Source organism: Pelecanus crispus, chromosome 2, assembly GCF_030463565.1.
Source record: "Pelecanus crispus isolate bPelCri1 chromosome 2, bPelCri1.pri, whole genome shotgun sequence".
Lineage (NCBI taxonomy): Eukaryota > Metazoa > Chordata > Aves > Pelecaniformes > Pelecanidae > Pelecanus > Pelecanus crispus.
Genome location: NC_134644.1, coordinates 174,589,067 through 174,604,398, shown reverse-complemented (window position 1 = coordinate 174,604,398; position 15,332 = coordinate 174,589,067). Strand labels below are relative to the sequence as shown.

The 15,332-nt window shown below is 60.6% G+C and overlaps 2 protein-coding genes across 2 annotated transcripts; both read left to right on the top strand.

The window, feature by feature from the left end:
- Positions 1–3,907: 3,907 nt before the first annotated feature.
- On the top strand, positions 3,908–6,550 carry GFUS (GDP-L-fucose synthase). Its single transcript, XM_075705859.1, has 10 exons — positions 3,908–4,059; positions 4,142–4,256; positions 4,479–4,607; positions 4,683–4,756; positions 4,994–5,127; positions 5,274–5,338; positions 5,547–5,613; positions 5,701–5,780; positions 5,932–6,031; positions 6,495–6,550. The coding sequence occupies exons 1-10, from the start codon at positions 3,908–3,910 to the stop codon at positions 6,548–6,550; spliced, it is 972 nt and encodes a 323-aa protein (XP_075561974.1).
- A 4,455-nt stretch (positions 6,551–11,005) lies between these two features.
- PYCR3 (pyrroline-5-carboxylate reductase 3) lies at positions 11,006–13,912 on the top strand. The gene is made up of 6 exons (XM_075705741.1): positions 11,006–11,087; positions 12,193–12,257; positions 12,538–12,717; positions 12,934–13,146; positions 13,280–13,372; positions 13,730–13,912. Exons 1-6 carry the CDS (start codon positions 11,006–11,008, stop codon positions 13,910–13,912), a joined length of 816 nt encoding a protein of 271 aa, XP_075561856.1.
- The last annotated feature ends 1,420 nt before the right edge of the window (positions 13,913–15,332 follow it).

The following is a 15,332-nucleotide window of genomic DNA, read 5'->3' as shown; positions in this document are numbered from 1 at the left end:
TGTCTACCTAAAAGCATAAAAAAGAGCCACAAAACTGAAATCCAAGTGGGAGAGGAATACTTAATGTTGGTATGTCTCACCTGGGCTCCTGGAGCTTGGCTGCAGCCATGCAGCATCATCACGAGCTGGCTTCTACACTGGGCTGGGTTGCATCTGGGCAGCTCATACTCATCTGCCCTGCTTTTGTGGGAGAAATGGGGAGGGTAGAGCAGGGATCAGGGCTAGAGCCAAAACCACACCAGTTTGAGAGAAAGAGGTCACCCACGAGGAACCTTTGTTACAAAAACAACACGTCAGATGAAGCAGTGGTTCTCCGATGGCAATGGGATCTGACCAAGCCACCCAAGCTTTATCCTGGGCTGCCTTCTGGTTTGTGTCACACAGAAGACCTGCCCAGTTGACCTAATGAATCTCCTCCAGGCTTTCATCCTTAGCTTGCAAGATCTTGCTAGATAATATCAAAAGCCTGGGTGACATTTCATTAACAAAAGAGTCCTGCTCCATCCCATGTGGTCACTGCAAGTTTACACCTCTCCCCTGTGATCCTCCCTCATGCCCTAACATTACTTTGTTAATTAGCTCCATATTTAAATGTAGCACCATGGTTATTCAGCTGCTGCTGCAGCAGCTCCAGCTGTGCCACATCCCAGCAATTCCTCAGCTGAAACAGGGGTTACCCCTAATTAGCCTCCGAAGCTCACAGGATGCAGCAGGAAGCTCTTATCCTCCCACTGGCACCTGGAAAATCTTCCTTGACCTTTTGCATTTCCGTAGCTTGTCTAATGGATGCCCCATCTTTGGAAGTGTTCAAGGTCAGGTTGGACGGAGCTTTGAGCAACCTGATCTAGTGAAGGATGTCCCTGCCCAAAGCAGGAGGGTTGGACTAGATGATCTTTGAAGGTCCCTTCCAACCCAAACCATTCAATGATTCGATATTCTCACTTCCCCAAACCATGCCAAATGGTGCTGCATGTTGCACCCAGGCTGACCTACATGAGAAGTGAAAACTCATTGGGCTAGGTGATCTTTAAAAGTCCCTTCCAACCCAAACCCTTCTATTCTATAATTTTTCCATGTGGTGAGCTGGAAGCATGGATGCAGCTGGGCATGGGGTGGTTGTGATTCATCCCCCTGCCTTGAGCTGGTGGACGTGGGGTGGGACATGCAGGACACATCAACGTGAGGTTTCTTCTTGCCAGACCTTGGTGTCTTGCGGGGGATGAAAGAGGTGATGATGCTGTTTGCAGGGCAGACGTGGGATTAGCCGGCATGGAGAAGGAACTTCAGTGCCTCATCCCTGGCTCCACATGTGACATCAGCCAGGGCATCCTGCATCATGGCGGGGGAAATAGCAGCAGGACTGGAGTCACTCATGGGAATGGGATTTTGGAGTTGGGAAAGCCCTGGGAGGGCTGGGGACATGCTGGGACTCACCCAGAGGGGAGAGGGGCCAGACACGGCTGGTCACACCAGCACAGGGTGACATCTTTCAATGTGTAGGGGGGGAAAAATGACCACACACCCCCCAGGAAGGGGGTCCCCAAGGATTCAGCTTTTCCAGAGACTTTCCAAAGGAAAAGGGCATGTTCCTCTTCCAGGTCTCAAGACAGGAGAGAGGAGGAGGGAGAAAAGGAGTGAAAAAGCCGTGATACCGTGACTCCTCGACAGCGCGGATATATCTCTTTCAGGAGAAAAGTGGGAATTCCAGGCCTGGCTCTCCCCTAATCCCATTCTTCACCGTTTTAATTTAAAGCAGTGCAAGGCCCTGCCTTTGCCTCGCAGAAATCCCGAAGGAAAACCAGCTGGAGGAGGGGTGTCTTTGAAACCATCCCCCGCCCACCGGCAAGCCCTGCTCATTTTTCATCTCAGCTTAAGCGCATTAAAGACGATTAAGCCTTTTCTCATCGAAATCCCTTTTGACGAGCCCTTTGTGTAGGGAAAGAGGGGAGGGAACCTGCGCACCCTCTTCCCCCGCACCCCCTTCCCCCGCACCGCTGCCTGCTGTATGCAGGGGTGCAAGCGCCTGGGCTTGCACCAGCACCCCCGGGCAAGCGATGGGTGGCGGGGCCGGTGCCGGTGACCCCGGGCGCGGACTCCATTTCCCGAGGAGCCGAGCGGCGGCGCTCGGTGATGGCGGCGGGGCGGCAGGAAGTGGGGCCGAGCCCCGCCGGGCCGAGCCGAATACAGCCGAGCCCCGCCGGGCCGAGCCGAATACAGCCGAGCACCGCCGGGCCGAGCCGAATACAGCCGAGCACCGCCGAGCCGAGCCGAGGGCCGGGCCGAGCCGAGCCGAGGGCCGGGCCGAGCGGAGCCGAACCCAGCCGAGCCCCGTAGCGGGGTGAGACGGGACCCCCAGACGCGGGGGTGCTTGCGGGGGGGGGCGTGTAGAAGTGAGGGGTCCCCAAAAAGGGAGGGGACAGTGAGGAGGGGAGAGCCCCATGGGTGTATGAGGGGTCTAGGGGGTCCCCGCAGTGGGGGGCTCTGGGTTGGGACAGGGGAGGCGCTGCGGGAGGGGGGGCTGTGGGTGTATGGGGGTCGGGCCTGGGGTTTGGGGTGCGGGGAGGAGTGGGGTGCAGACCTGGGACTCGGAGTGCAGAGGAAGCGTGAGGGTCAGGCTTGGGATTTGGGGTGCGGGAGAGGTGTGGGGTGCGGACCTGGAGTTTGGGGTGCAGAGGAGACATGGAGTGCAGACATGGGGCTCGGGGTCCATGGGAGGTGTGGGGTGCAGAACTGGGATTTGGGGTGCAGAGGAGGCATGGAGTCCAGACCTGGAATTTGGGGTGCAAGGGGAGGTGTGGGGTGCAGACCTGGGATTTGGGGTGCAGAGGAGGCATGGAGTCCAGACCTGGAATTTGGGGTGCAAGGGGAGGTGTGGGGTGCAGACCTGGGATTTGGGGTGCAGAGGAGGCATGGAGACCAGACCTGGAATTTGGGGTGCAAGGGGAGGTGTGGGGTGCAGACCTGGGATTTGGGGTGCAGAGGAGGCATGGAGTCCAGACCTGGAATTTGGGGTGCAAGGGGAGGTGTGGGGTGCAGACCTGGGATTTGGGGTGCAGAGGAGGCATGGAGTCCAGATCTGGAATTTGGGGTGCGAGGGGAGGTGTGGGGTGCAGACCTGGGGTGCAGGGGGAGATTTGGGGTGCAGACCTGGGGTTTGGGACGCAGGTGGAGGCGTGGGGTGCAGACCTGGGGTGCAAGAGGAGATTTAGGGTGCAGACCTGGAGTTTGGGATGCAGGGGGAGGTGTGGGGTGCAGACCTGGGGTGCAGGGGGGGATTTGGGGTGCAGACCTGGGGTTTGGGACGCAGGTGGAGGCATGGGGTGCAGACCTGGGGTGCAAGAGGAGATTTAGGGTGCAGACCTGGGGTTTGAGACGCAGGGGGAGGCATGGGGTGCAGACCTGGGGTGCAGGGGGAGATTTAGGGTGCAGACCTGGGGTTTGGGACGCGGGGGGAGGCGTGGGGTGCAGACCTGGGGTGCAGGGGGAGATTTGGGGTGCAGACCTGGGACTTGAGGGAGGCACGGGGTGCAGGCTGAGCCTCCGTTTCCGGAGGCCCAGCAGCGCCGTGCGGTGCCGCGTGGCAGGGTCTGGCCCCAGCCCAGGTGCTCCTGCGCATGGGGAGCCTGCCGGCCACCAGCCAGTTTCGTTAATTAGCAACTACAGCTGATGAGTTTCTGCTGCCCCGGCCCAGCCGCGGCACTGCCAAACACACTGCTTCTGCTTTCCTCTTCACTTTTGCTGGCAGAAGCGGGTAAAAGCCACTCAAAAAGTAATCCCACCAGCCTGACGCGTGGCTGATGCTCACGGGAGCCCATGCTGGAGTGGGCTCGGTGGTCCATAGCGGGGTGCAACCTGAGGTGACCCCAACTTAGCTCCCCCCACCGCCACTCCCCGCAGGGTTTTGGCCATGACGGAGGTGGCGGGGCTGGTGCCCAAGCGCATCTTGGTGACGGGTGGCACCGGTTTGGTGGGCAGAGCCATCGAGAAGGTGGTGGCTGATGGAGAGGGGCGGCCGGAGGAGGAGTGGATCTTCGTGTCCTCCAGAGACGCCGACTTGATGTGAGTTGACCGCGTGGGTTTTCGCCCCCCCCGCCTTCTCTGCTGCCTCAGCACTGCTGAACCCCAAAATTTCCCATCCCAGGAATGCCGTGGAGACCAAAGCCCTGTTTGAGCAGCACAAGCCCACCCACGTCATCCACCTGGCCGCCATGGTCGGGGGCCTCTTCAAAAACATCCGCTACAACCTGGATTTTTGGGTGAGCACGTGGTAAATGGGCAGTATCAGTTTCCCTGAGGATGCTGCAACCCCCAGCCCTCCCCAAGCCACAACATAGGGACACAGGGACATGGCTTGCTCTGCTCCCAGGGCCAAACTAGAATTCCTCTGGTTTCTGGAGTTATTAATGGGTTATTATCCATAGGGTGCAGGGTTTTGGGGCTCCCCACCCCACAGATCTGACAAACCTCTCCATCCCTAGAGGAGAAACATCCATATCAACGACAACGTCCTGCACTCGGCATACGAGACGGGGGTGCAGAAGGTGGTCTCCTGCCTCTCCACCTGCATCTTCCCAGACAAGACAACATACCCTATCGACGAGAGCATGGTGAGCATCTCCTTCCCCATGCACAGCCCAGTGGGGGTCCCTGCCCTGCTTAATTCTCTGCTCTCTTGTCCCCAGATTCACAATGGGCCACCTCACAGCTCCAACTTCGGCTACTCCTACGCCAAGAGGATGATCGACATCCAGAATAGGTGCGCAGGGGGGGACACGGGAGAGCCCTTGCGGGCTGCGATCACCCTCCAATTATCACAGCAACGGGAATCCCCCCGCCCCAGGGCTCCCAGGAATTAAATGGAGCTGGGGAAGATACCTGGGCTCAGCAGATGGAGATGCTGCTGGCTGGGGTCTTCTGGGGACAGCTCTGTGCCAGAGCGGGGTGACTGCAGCTGGTGGACAGCCCACCTGCACCCCCCCACACTCTTACCCAGGGGCTACTTCGAGCAGCACGGCTGCCGCTTCACCGCCGTCATCCCCACCAACGTCTTTGGGCCGCATGACAACTTCAACATCGAGGACGGTCACGTCTTGCCGGGGCTCATCCATAAGGTCTACCTGGCCAAACGTGAGTGTGGCAGGACTTCTTATGGCTTTTTTTGGGAGGGTGGGTTTTTTTTTTCCCCCCCTGCCTGCTCCATGAGCTCTGCAGGGTAGCCAGAGTCAGTGGAGGTGGCTCTGATGTTCGTGGGCATGCTCTCCTTCCTCCCGTAGAGACCGGCTCAGCTCTGACCGTCTGGGGCACCGGCAAGCCCAGGAGACAGTTCATCTACTCCCTGGTATGCATGGCCTCGGGGAGCACTTGCCTCCCCCAGCTTGGGGAGGGCAGCGTACGGGGCTGGGGGGGCTGGTGCCTGGACCCCAGCAGGGTCTGAGCCCACCTGGGTTGTCCTGGGCAGTGTTGGCCATCCTCAGGGTTGGGTCCCCTTGCGATGGGAGGGCTGGGGAACAGCAGCCACCCCCCAAGAGCCATCTGCTCCTCTGCAGGACTTGGCCCGGCTCTTCCTTTGGGTCCTGCGGGAATACGATGAGGTGGAGCCCATCATTTTGTCAGGTAAGCCCCGGCTGCCCCCCATAACTCCCCCTCCAGCCCCTTTCCAGGAGGATGGAGGAACAGCCGCAATCATGCCCTTGTCCACAGTGGGAGAAGAAGATGAAGTCTCCATCAGGGAGGCAGCGGAGGCGATTGTGGAGGCCATGGACTTCAGGGGAGAGCTTCTTGTATCCTTTACAGCAGGGCTGCTGCGACATGGGGGGCACCCTGCTTTCCACCAGCAGCTGTAGGGCTCCAGGGGAGACATCATGGTCCAGAGCAGCACCCTGAGAGACCTGGTTTTCCCCCTTTGGTTTCCCTTAATCCCTCCCACGCCAGTTTGACACCACCAAAGCAGACGGGCAGTTCAAGAAGACGGCCAGCAACGCCAAGCTACGGCGCTACCTGCCCGGCTTCCAGTTCACACCCTTCAGGCAAGGTGAGATGAAGCGCTCCAGGAAAAAGCGGGGTACCCCACCCACTGCAATTAGCTTTGGTAGCATCAGGGTGGTCCATCTTTTCAATACCTGAAGAGGACTTCTAAGAAGGATGGGGACAGACTTTCTAGTAGGGCCTGTAGTGATAGGACAAGGGGTCATGGTTTTAAACTGGAAGAGGAGAGATTCAGACTAGATCTAAGGAAGAAATATTTTACGATGAGGGTGGTGAAACACTGGCACAGGTTGCTCAGAGAGTTGGTAGGTGCCCCATCCCTGGAAACATTCAAGGTCAGATTGCACAGGGCTCTGAGCAACCTGATCTGGTTGAAGATGTCCCTGCTCATGGCAGGGGCGTTGGACTGGATGACCTTCAAGGGTCCCTTCTGACCCAGACCATTCGATGATTCTGTGAACAAACTGCATTCCCAATCCCAAAACCCATCCCATCTTCTCCCTCCCCAGCCGTGAAGGAGACCTGCACCTGGTTCAGCACCAATTACGCCAACGCCAGGAAGTGATGGGCCAACGTGGCACCAGGACCGGCACCATCCTCTTCAACTCAGGGTTGTCCTTTGCTGGGGCAGAGGACGGGGCTGGGTGGGTGACAGTGACATTTCCAAAGTAAGAGGGGGCCAGAGCCCAGTGAGCAGCTCCAACATTCCTGCCTGCTGCTGGGAACGGCGTGGGACAGCCAGGGCAGGGTGGGGAGGGAGGTTGGGGCACCCTGAAGGTGTTGGGACCCCAGACAGGGTGGTAGCCACCAACTGGAGCCACCACCACCGCCTTGGCCATATGCAGGAGGCTGGCAGCTCCTGCTGAGCTGTAATGGGCTACACTGCTAATTACCTGTAATTAGGCTGTAATAAAGGGAAGGTGATCAGGGTTGTTTCTCCAGCGCAGGAATGGCAGCTTGGCATTTGCTGTTGCTTTTGGCATGTGGGGATGGTCCCGAAGCCCCCAGCAAACTCACCCCTGTCCCAGCATCAGGATGGGGGCGGGAGGACCAGAATGGGGAAGGCTCCAGCTGTAAATATGGCATTTATTAAAATATACGCAAATAGCATAAAACTGGTGGGACAACGAGCATCTGCCCTGCAGCACGGTACTGTACCCATGTTGAATGACACCCTTAGGGTGCTGAGCACCACTGTGTGTTCTCCACCAGGATCTGGAAGAGCTAAAGAAGGGTTTAAAACCTCTCTGGGAGGGGGTAGAGGGTCAAACACGGTGGGACAAGTCCATGGCCAAGCTGCTGCATGAGGCTCGACCGGTGGCATGGATGTGGCAGAAGTCCTGCCCAAGGATGGCTTTCTTCCGGCACTGCTGCCCGGCCCTGGTGAGCCCCTGGCATGGGGACCGTGGGGACAGCAAGGACCTATGGAAGAGAGACCCATCAGCACCAGCACCCCAAGAAGCCCACAGAGGGGCTCTCCCCCCACTGTCAGATCACTGGCTGCACCCCAAGGTGACACCAGCCCCAACGTGTCCCTGGAGAAATGGATGTCCCCTATGGTTGGCACTCACACGTCGCTGGCCGGAGACTGGCTTGGGTTGTAGGGTTTGGGCTCCCAATGCTTCCCGGCACCCAGGGCCAGCTCTGGCATCACCTGGTTGGGGAAAAATGGGTTTAGACAGGGCATCCTCCATCTCTGGCGACCCTCCTGTCCCCTGGGGACATGTGGGTCATACAGGATGGGTGCCTTGGCCATCCATCCTTGGAGGACACCCCCCTTCACCCCAAAGTCCTCCCTGGGCATCATGTTCAAAAAACAGGTAGACATGGCACTTTGGGACATGGTTTAGTAGGCATGGTGGTGTTGGGTTGATGGTTGGACTGATGATCTTGGAGATCCTTTCCAACCTTAATGATTCCTAGTTTTTACTTTCATTAAAAAATAATCCAGCCACCAAGCCAGGAAACATGAAATGATTCCTCTACCCTTAATTGGTTTAGTGGTGCACTTGGTAGTGTAGGTTAATGGTTGGACTGGATGATCTTAAGGGTCTTTTCCAACCTAAATGATTCTATGTCCCCGCAAGCGCTGTGGCACCAGCCCTGGCCCTTCTCCCAACAGGGTGTCCAGCACCCAGAGGTGCAGTCATGATGAGGACACCCCAGCCCTAGAGGACCTGACCTTCAGAGGGACCCAGCTTGCCCCCAGGAGGAGGGTCCGGCCCAACCTGGGGACATCCCACCCAGCACCTACCCCCAGCTCAGGCTTACCCCACACAAGCTCCAGCCACCAGGGACAGATGACACCCGCCCTGCTAAGCCGGGAAGGTCTCCTGCCATCACTGGGGGCTGCTCCAGGCATGAGGGCTCTGCGAGAACATGGCATGGGTGGTGACACACTCCCAGTGCTGCTGTCCCCCATGTGTCGGATGGGGACAATGTGGGGTGGTGCACATGCCTTAGCATAGTTTGGGGATGCTCTGAGGTAACACACATGCCCCAGCACAGGATGGGGACATGCTGGGGCTTCAGACCCCTGTCCTACAGCCACCACACCTCCCACCTCATGGTCATCTTTCCCAGGTCCCCCTGTCCGGCCAGCTCTCACCTTGCAGGCAGCTCATCTCCACCCTGTCCAGCTCCTCCTGCAACAGCTCCATTTCACACGCCCTACGTGGGAAGAAGGAAAACCAGAGCCCCATCACCTTGGTGACTTCTGTGTCACCATCGTGATGGCAGCTCCCTCTCCAGCTTCCCCACATCTTCCTCCAGGCAGAAATAGGGCAGGGAGCTGGGATGAGGTGCCCAAAAGCTGCAGACAAGCCATCAAGATGTGTCCTGCCCTCTCCTGGGGACCAGGAGCCCACCCTGGGGACCTCTGCCAGATGGCAGCAGGATGGGACATCCAGGATGAGTGCCCAGGCTGGATCCTAGCAGCTCCCAAGGGTGCCATGCCCCTTCCCCCCCAGCCATCTCCTACCTGTCCGGGGTGGAGGTGAGCCGGTGACGGGGCTCCTCCTGGGGAAGCACCAGCCAGGCTCCCCCAGCACCACGGCGGGCGGCTGCCACCAGCCACTGCCCTGTGGGGAAGCGAGAGGGTGGGAGAGGCAGAGCACCCCCAGACCACCCCTATAGCACCCCCAGGGCGGCGTGGCCCCGACCAGGTCCCCCCACACCCATCCCCACCTGCCATGGCAAGAGCCAGGAGAGTGGGGAGTGCTGGGATGCTGAGGAGCTCGCCGAGGGTGCTGGAGCTGAGGAAGAGGAGGAGGAGGATGGCACGGGGCAGCGTGGGCACCAGTAGCGTGACCAGCAGCACAAAGTAGGAGCCGTGTAGGATGCAGGTGGAGATGGCACTTGGGTTCCGACCTGCAGGATGGAGAGCAAGAGCTTGGTGTTGGCACCCACCAGCACCCATCTGCCCGCCAGCACCCATCTCCAGCTCACCGGCTGGGTCGAGGATGGCATGGAGGTGCTGCAGATGGCTCTCCAGCCGGCTCTGTGCACCCTCCACAGCCTCCAGCATCAGCCCCAGGCTCTGGTTGACCTGCCACAGCTTCTCCATCACCTCCTCCATCTGGCGCTGCTGGGCCAGGAGAAGGGCCAGGTCGTTCTCTGCACGCGGAGGAGATGGATACGGCGTTGGGATGAGCTGGGGAAGCTGCACCCAGGGGTGTCCTGATACAAAAAAAGCTGGGAATGGGGTTTGCCGCATTCCCACCTAGTTGGGAATAGATGTCCCCAGCTCTTTCCTGGGCATGGTGGATGTCAGACAGGACAACCTGGTGCCCTTCCTGGTGCCCCGCGGCCCCATGGCTGCTCACATTCCCTGTAGGGAAACACAAGAGGTTGGGTCGGTCCCCAAGGTGGGACACAGAGACATCGCAGCATCCCAGCCAGCGGCTCTTACCCATCTGCTGGGTGATGTCCTCCATGAGCTGGGCCACCCGGGGCTGCCCACTGGCGATGAGGGTCTCACCCAGCGCCCGTTGCTGCAGGCTGTGGTGGATGGGGGTCTCCAATGTTGGCCGCAGCCACCCGGCCGGCCACTCCTGCAGCTCCTCCTGCCCCTCCTAGGGTCAATATTGGGGTGGTGGTGATGGGGGGTGGCCTCACAGCCCCCCACAAACCATCACCCCACGGTGTTGCCCACCACCATGTACCAGGTAGATGCTGGCTCTTCCCATGGACACCCCCTCAGCAGTTAAGGAAAAAGGTCTGAGCCCACCCCAGCACTTGGCCTTCACCCCCCCAAAACCATCTTACGTGGACACGGGGCACCCCACACCTGGCAAAGCGGCTGCCCAGGGTGGGGGCTCCCAGGGACCCCCATTTCCCACCCGGGGGGGGAAGCCCCACTGCCACACCTGACGGTGGCAGGAATCCGGGGGCGACAGCTCCCAGTGCGTGGCTTCAGCCTCAAACCGGTCGTCACCTGTGGTCACCTCGAAGGGGACATGTGGGGGGATCCCCAACTCCGGGGGGGTCCCCAGCTGCTCGAGCGGGGTGCCGAGGCCCAGCCACCCAAAAAACCCAGCAGCGGCGCAGAGGAGCAGCAGAGCCCAGCAGCAACGGGGCAGCATGATTTGGAGGGGGGGGTCCTGCGGGGAGAAAAGGGGTGGGGAGCACCCAGAGGCCGGGAGCAGCCCCCGCAAATCCCCGGAGAGGTTTGGGGGTGACCCACTCCCCCCCCGCCGCTATTTAGGGGACCCACCCCATGGGGGACCATCCCCCCAATTCACCCAGGGGAACCAAGGGGCTGCAGCGGTGGGAAGGGCTGGGGACGGGCCCCCCCTTTCCCCCCGGGACCCCCCCACGCGTGGACGGGAGCGGCTCCACCCCGGACGCCACCACCGCACCTGCGCGGAGACCCGCCCCTTTTCCGAGCCCCGCCTCTTCTAGCCAGGCCCCGCCAATGGGCGAGCGGGGGCGGTGCGAAGGCGGCCAATGGGCGTTCGGGAGGAGGGGAGGGGCGGGGCCTGTCCCTGAGGCGGCCGGCGCGATGGAGGCGGCCGGCGCGATGGAGGCGGCGGAGCTGCGGGTCGGGTTCGTGGGCGCCGGGCGGATGGCGGGCGGCCTGGCCCGGGGGCTGCTGCGGGCAGGTACGGGCAGGGAGGCGGCCCGGGGGTCCCATTTACCCCTGGGGGGGGAATTCCCTGCCTTCCCCGGGGGTCCCTACCCTCCGTGGGGTCCCTGCCCCATAGAGCAGTGCGGGGACGTTCTTCTGGGGAGCGGCTGAGGGGGCTGGGGGTGCTCAGCCTGGAGAGGAGGGGGCTGAGGGGAGACCTGATCGCTCTGCAGCTCCTGACAGGAGGGGGCAGGGAGGGGGGTCGGGCTCTGCTCCCAAGGAACAGCGATAGGATGAGAGGAGATGGGCTCAAGCTGCGCCAGGGGAGGTTTAGGTTGGATATTAGGAGGAATTTCTTCTCTGAAAAGGTTGTCAAGCATTGGAACAGGCTGCCCAGGGAGGTGGGGGAGTCCCCATCCCTGGAAGCGTTCAAAAAACAGGGAGACGTGGCACTTGGGGACATGGTTTAGTGGGCATGGTGGTGTTGGGTTGATGGTTGGGCTGATGATCTTAGAGGTCCTTTCCAACCTTAATGATTCTATTCTAGTTTTACTTCCATTAAAAACTAATCCAGCCACCAAGCCAGGAAACATGAAATTAATTATTACTCTCCCCTGAACTGGTTTAGTGGTGGACTTGGTAGCGTTAGGTTAATGGTTGGACTTGATGATCTTAAAGGTCTTTTCCAACCTCAATGATTCTATGATTCTATTCTATGACATGGGGACAACCCTGTCCTGCCTGCCACTCCTCGGGGTCCCTGCCCCAGAGATAGTGGGGGGCACAGCCCTGTCCCTCCCCTCCAGGTGTCCCTGGTTGTCCCTGCCCCATAGCGCAGTGTGGGGATGGCCCTGCCCATACTCAGAAGCTGGGAAATGGCCCCTGCTTTTGGGGTCACCTCCCTTGTCACTGCACCGTGGCACAGTGGCGTGCCCGTAGCTGTCCCCATGGGGTGCTTATGCTGGACTGGCAGCATCCAGCCCCGTCCCCCTTTGCGCCACGTCCCCCAGGCTGATCAGGCTGGTGTTGGAGGAAAGGAGCCCATCCCAGCCGAGATTGGGGTGCCCGGGCTGCGCTGGGGTGTCCCCACCGCCCTGGGGCCACTCCAGCCGCTCACCCCAGTCCCTGTGTTCCCCAAGGGAAGGTGCCAGCCAGCAGCATCCTGGCCAGCGCTCCCTCGGACAAAAACCTGGACACCTGGCGGGTGAGTGGGGACACGGGGTGACAAGCCACCCCACTCAGTGGCCATGGAGGTGGGAGGCATGTTGGGGTGCCCCTTGCTACGATTTCGGGGCACTCTTTCCCCCCATGCAGGGCTTTGGCTCATCCTTCCCAGGTCTGGGTGAAATCTAGGCAGAGCCTCAGTGGCTCTGTGGCCAGAGCGGGTCCCCACGCCATGTCCCCGCATGCAAATGTGCCTTGCCCATGGGGGTGCTGGGGGTGGGGGGTGCCAGGCTGTGACACCTCTCCCTGCCCGTGGGCAGGAATCGGGCTGCCGGACCACGCACTGCAACCTGGAGGTGCTGCAGGAGAGCACCTTGGTCTTCCTGGCCACCAAACCCCACATCCTGCCGGGCGTCCTGCAGGAGATCCGTCCTGCCGTGGGACCCCACCACATTGTTGTCTCGCTGGCAGCTGGTGTCACCCTCCAGACACTGCAGCGGGTAAGCCACCACCTCCTCCTCCTCTAATTTGCACCCGGGCTCGTGGAGAAGGACACACCGCTGTGGCTCTGTCCCCACCTAGGTTGCATCCCCAGGTGCTTCCCCATGGACTGTGCTTCTCTGCCAGCCCCAGTGGGTGACACCCACCGGTGTCTCAGGGCACCCTTGGGTGCTGCCTGGAGCTGTCACCTCTCTCCCATCCCCATCTCTCCCCAGCTTCTCCCTGCTGGGACCAAGGTGCTGCGGCTCATGCCCAACCTACCGTGCGTGGTGCAGGCAGGGGCAATTGTCTTTGCCCGAGGCAGCAGTGCCGGTGATGGGGAAGCTGCCCTGCTGAAGAGCCTCCTGTCCTCCTGCGGGCTCTGCGAGGAGGTCCCCGAATCCTACATCAACATCCACACTGGCCTCAGCGGCAGTGGGGTGGCCTACGTAAGCACCCGCGTTCGGTGGGCACCGGCTCACCGGTGGGACATGGGATGCTGGCAGAAATCCCACCCATGCGGGGTTGGGGTTTCGGGTCCTCCTTTGCGCCACGCTCACCCCCGATGCACTTCTTCCCCAGGTCTACCTGTTTGCTGAAGCCTTGGCCGAGGGAGCGGTGAAGATGGGCATGCCGGGTGGCTTAGCCAGCAGGATCGCGGCTCAGACACTGCTGGTGAGTCGGTGCCATCGCTTGGGGACACCTGGCATCGCTCTTCTCCCTCCTGCCCTGCAGCTCCCACCCGGCTTGGGCACCCTGTCACTGTCACTGCCCTGGGCTCTGTGGCACCCAGCAGGGTGGCAGACTGAGGGAGGAGGTGCTGGATGGCCTCTTGCCTCAGTTTCCCCTCTTGAAACCAAAGATGGGGCCACCGGGAGACAGCGAAGGGCATGGCAGTGGGACAGATGCTTTGGTGCCTTGTCCCCCGCCACGGGGTGTGGGCGATGGGAGGCTGCTGCCATCCAATCCCCGGGCAAGGAGAGGAGGGTTTGGGAGGTCCCCTTCTCTCTGACCCACCCTGGTCTCCTGTAGGGTGCAGCGAAGATGATGCTGGAGACGGGGGAGCACCCGGCGAAGCTGCGAGGAGACGTCTGCACTCCCGGGGGCACCACCATCCATGCGCTGCACCAACTGGAGAAGGGTGCGCTGCGGGCCACTGTCATGAATGCCGTGGAGGCGGCCACCAACCGGGCATGTGACATGGCCGAGGACTAGCGGTCTGGCTGCGGATGAGCCTCTGCGTCCCGTCCCCTGTGGGGCAGGAGGGACGATGGGGACCAGACCGAACCCCTTCAGGGAGCAGGGGGACCCTGACACCCCCAGGAGACCCTGGCTGGGGGTGGGAGATGGCGTGGACCCGCGTCCATGCCACGTGCTACCTCTGCAGGGCTGGGACCGAATAAACGTGGGCAGCACGATGGCAGGCTTGGCTCTTTCTGGTCCCTTCAGTCCTGGGGGGCTACTGCAGTTAAAGGGTCACCTCCATGGGGAGGTGACAGCCATGGGCTCCTGGGCCAGCAGGGATGGAGCTGATGCCATGCTGGCTTTGTGCTCACTGGGGATGGAGCTGGTGCCATGCTGGCTTTGTGCTCGCTGGGGAGGGAGCTGGTGCCATGCTGGCTTTACGCTCACCGGCACTGTGCCAGGATGGATGGCACTGGGGACAGGGATGGGGATGGGGTTTTGGGGATGGGCTGATCCCAAATCAAGCCTGCTGGGGCTGTGCAGAGCAGCCACGTCCCTGCAGCAGGAGGCAAGGACCGTCACAGGAGCCATGAGGATGCCAAGGGACCTTGAAAAGTGGGGAGCTGGCAGGATGATGCTCTGTGGGTGAGCACAGAGAAAGGCTTTGATTTCCCAACTCTATGCCAAGCTGGGGTGCTTGGTGCTTGGGTTACACGTGGGCAGCGATGCCTGCTCGGCTCTGCAGAGGCGTGCGTGAACACGGAGCTGCTAGCCACATCCCAGAACCACAGGCAAGAAGTCAAACAGCCAAAAAACCTCCGCTTCCCAGCCTGGCCAGGCACCAGCATCGCACCAAGGTCCTGCAGATGGGTCTTGCTCCAGCAGCAAGGCAGCGGGATGGAAGCCCAGGCCCGTTTTCAGCCCCGGGGTGCTGCGCATCAAGGGAGTAGAAACTCCAAGCTTGCCTGTCTGGAGAGGATCTGAGCCTTTTGCATGCCTTAATTAAGCTTCATTTGCCTCCCGCCACCTGCAACGGATGCAATTAGTGATGATTTGCGAACTGCTTTGAAGATGAAAGGCTTTTTCCGGGCAAAACATCGCTGGTGAAACCAGCTGGATGCTGAGCCTCCGGCTCCTATGGTTCGACCCTGTCCCCAGGGATGCCGTCACCCCAGATGCCAGTGGCACCAAGCCAAGAGAGACACTGCAGCCCTATGGCGCTGTTGGGTCACACCAAGGCATGACCTCCCTGGGTCACCTTCTCGAGGCATATAATTAATTAGCAAAGCTGCACAAAAGCTGGAGATGGAGCTCGAGCCTGCCCATCTCTCCTGCCCATCTCTACGCTTCACCATGTAGCCAGGGAAGGGGCTCATGGCACCTACATGGTGCAAGGAAGCAGTGGTCCTCAAGGTTTCCAAGCCATCTGGTAGCTCCTTTGTCCTTCTGC

Coding starts and splice junctions, on each gene's coding strand:
- GFUS (XM_075705859.1), top strand. CDS start 3,908: ATGACGGAGGTGGCGGGGCTGGTGCCCAAGCGCATCTTGGTGACGGGT. Junction 4,608..4,682: donor ACCCTATCGACGAGAGCATG/GTGAGCATCTCC, acceptor TCTTGTCCCCAG/ATTCACAATGGGCCACCTCA. Junction 5,128..5,273: donor TAAGGTCTACCTGGCCAAAC/GTGAGTGTGGCA, acceptor TTCCTCCCGTAG/AGACCGGCTCAGCTCTGACC.
- PYCR3 (XM_075705741.1), top strand. CDS start 11,006: ATGGAGGCGGCGGAGCTGCGGGTCGGGTTCGTGGGCGCCGGGCGGATG. Junction 12,258..12,537: donor AAAACCTGGACACCTGGCGG/GTGAGTGGGGAC, acceptor GCCCGTGGGCAG/GAATCGGGCTGCCGGACCAC. Junction 13,147..13,279: donor GCGGCAGTGGGGTGGCCTAC/GTAAGCACCCGC, acceptor CTTCTTCCCCAG/GTCTACCTGTTTGCTGAAGC.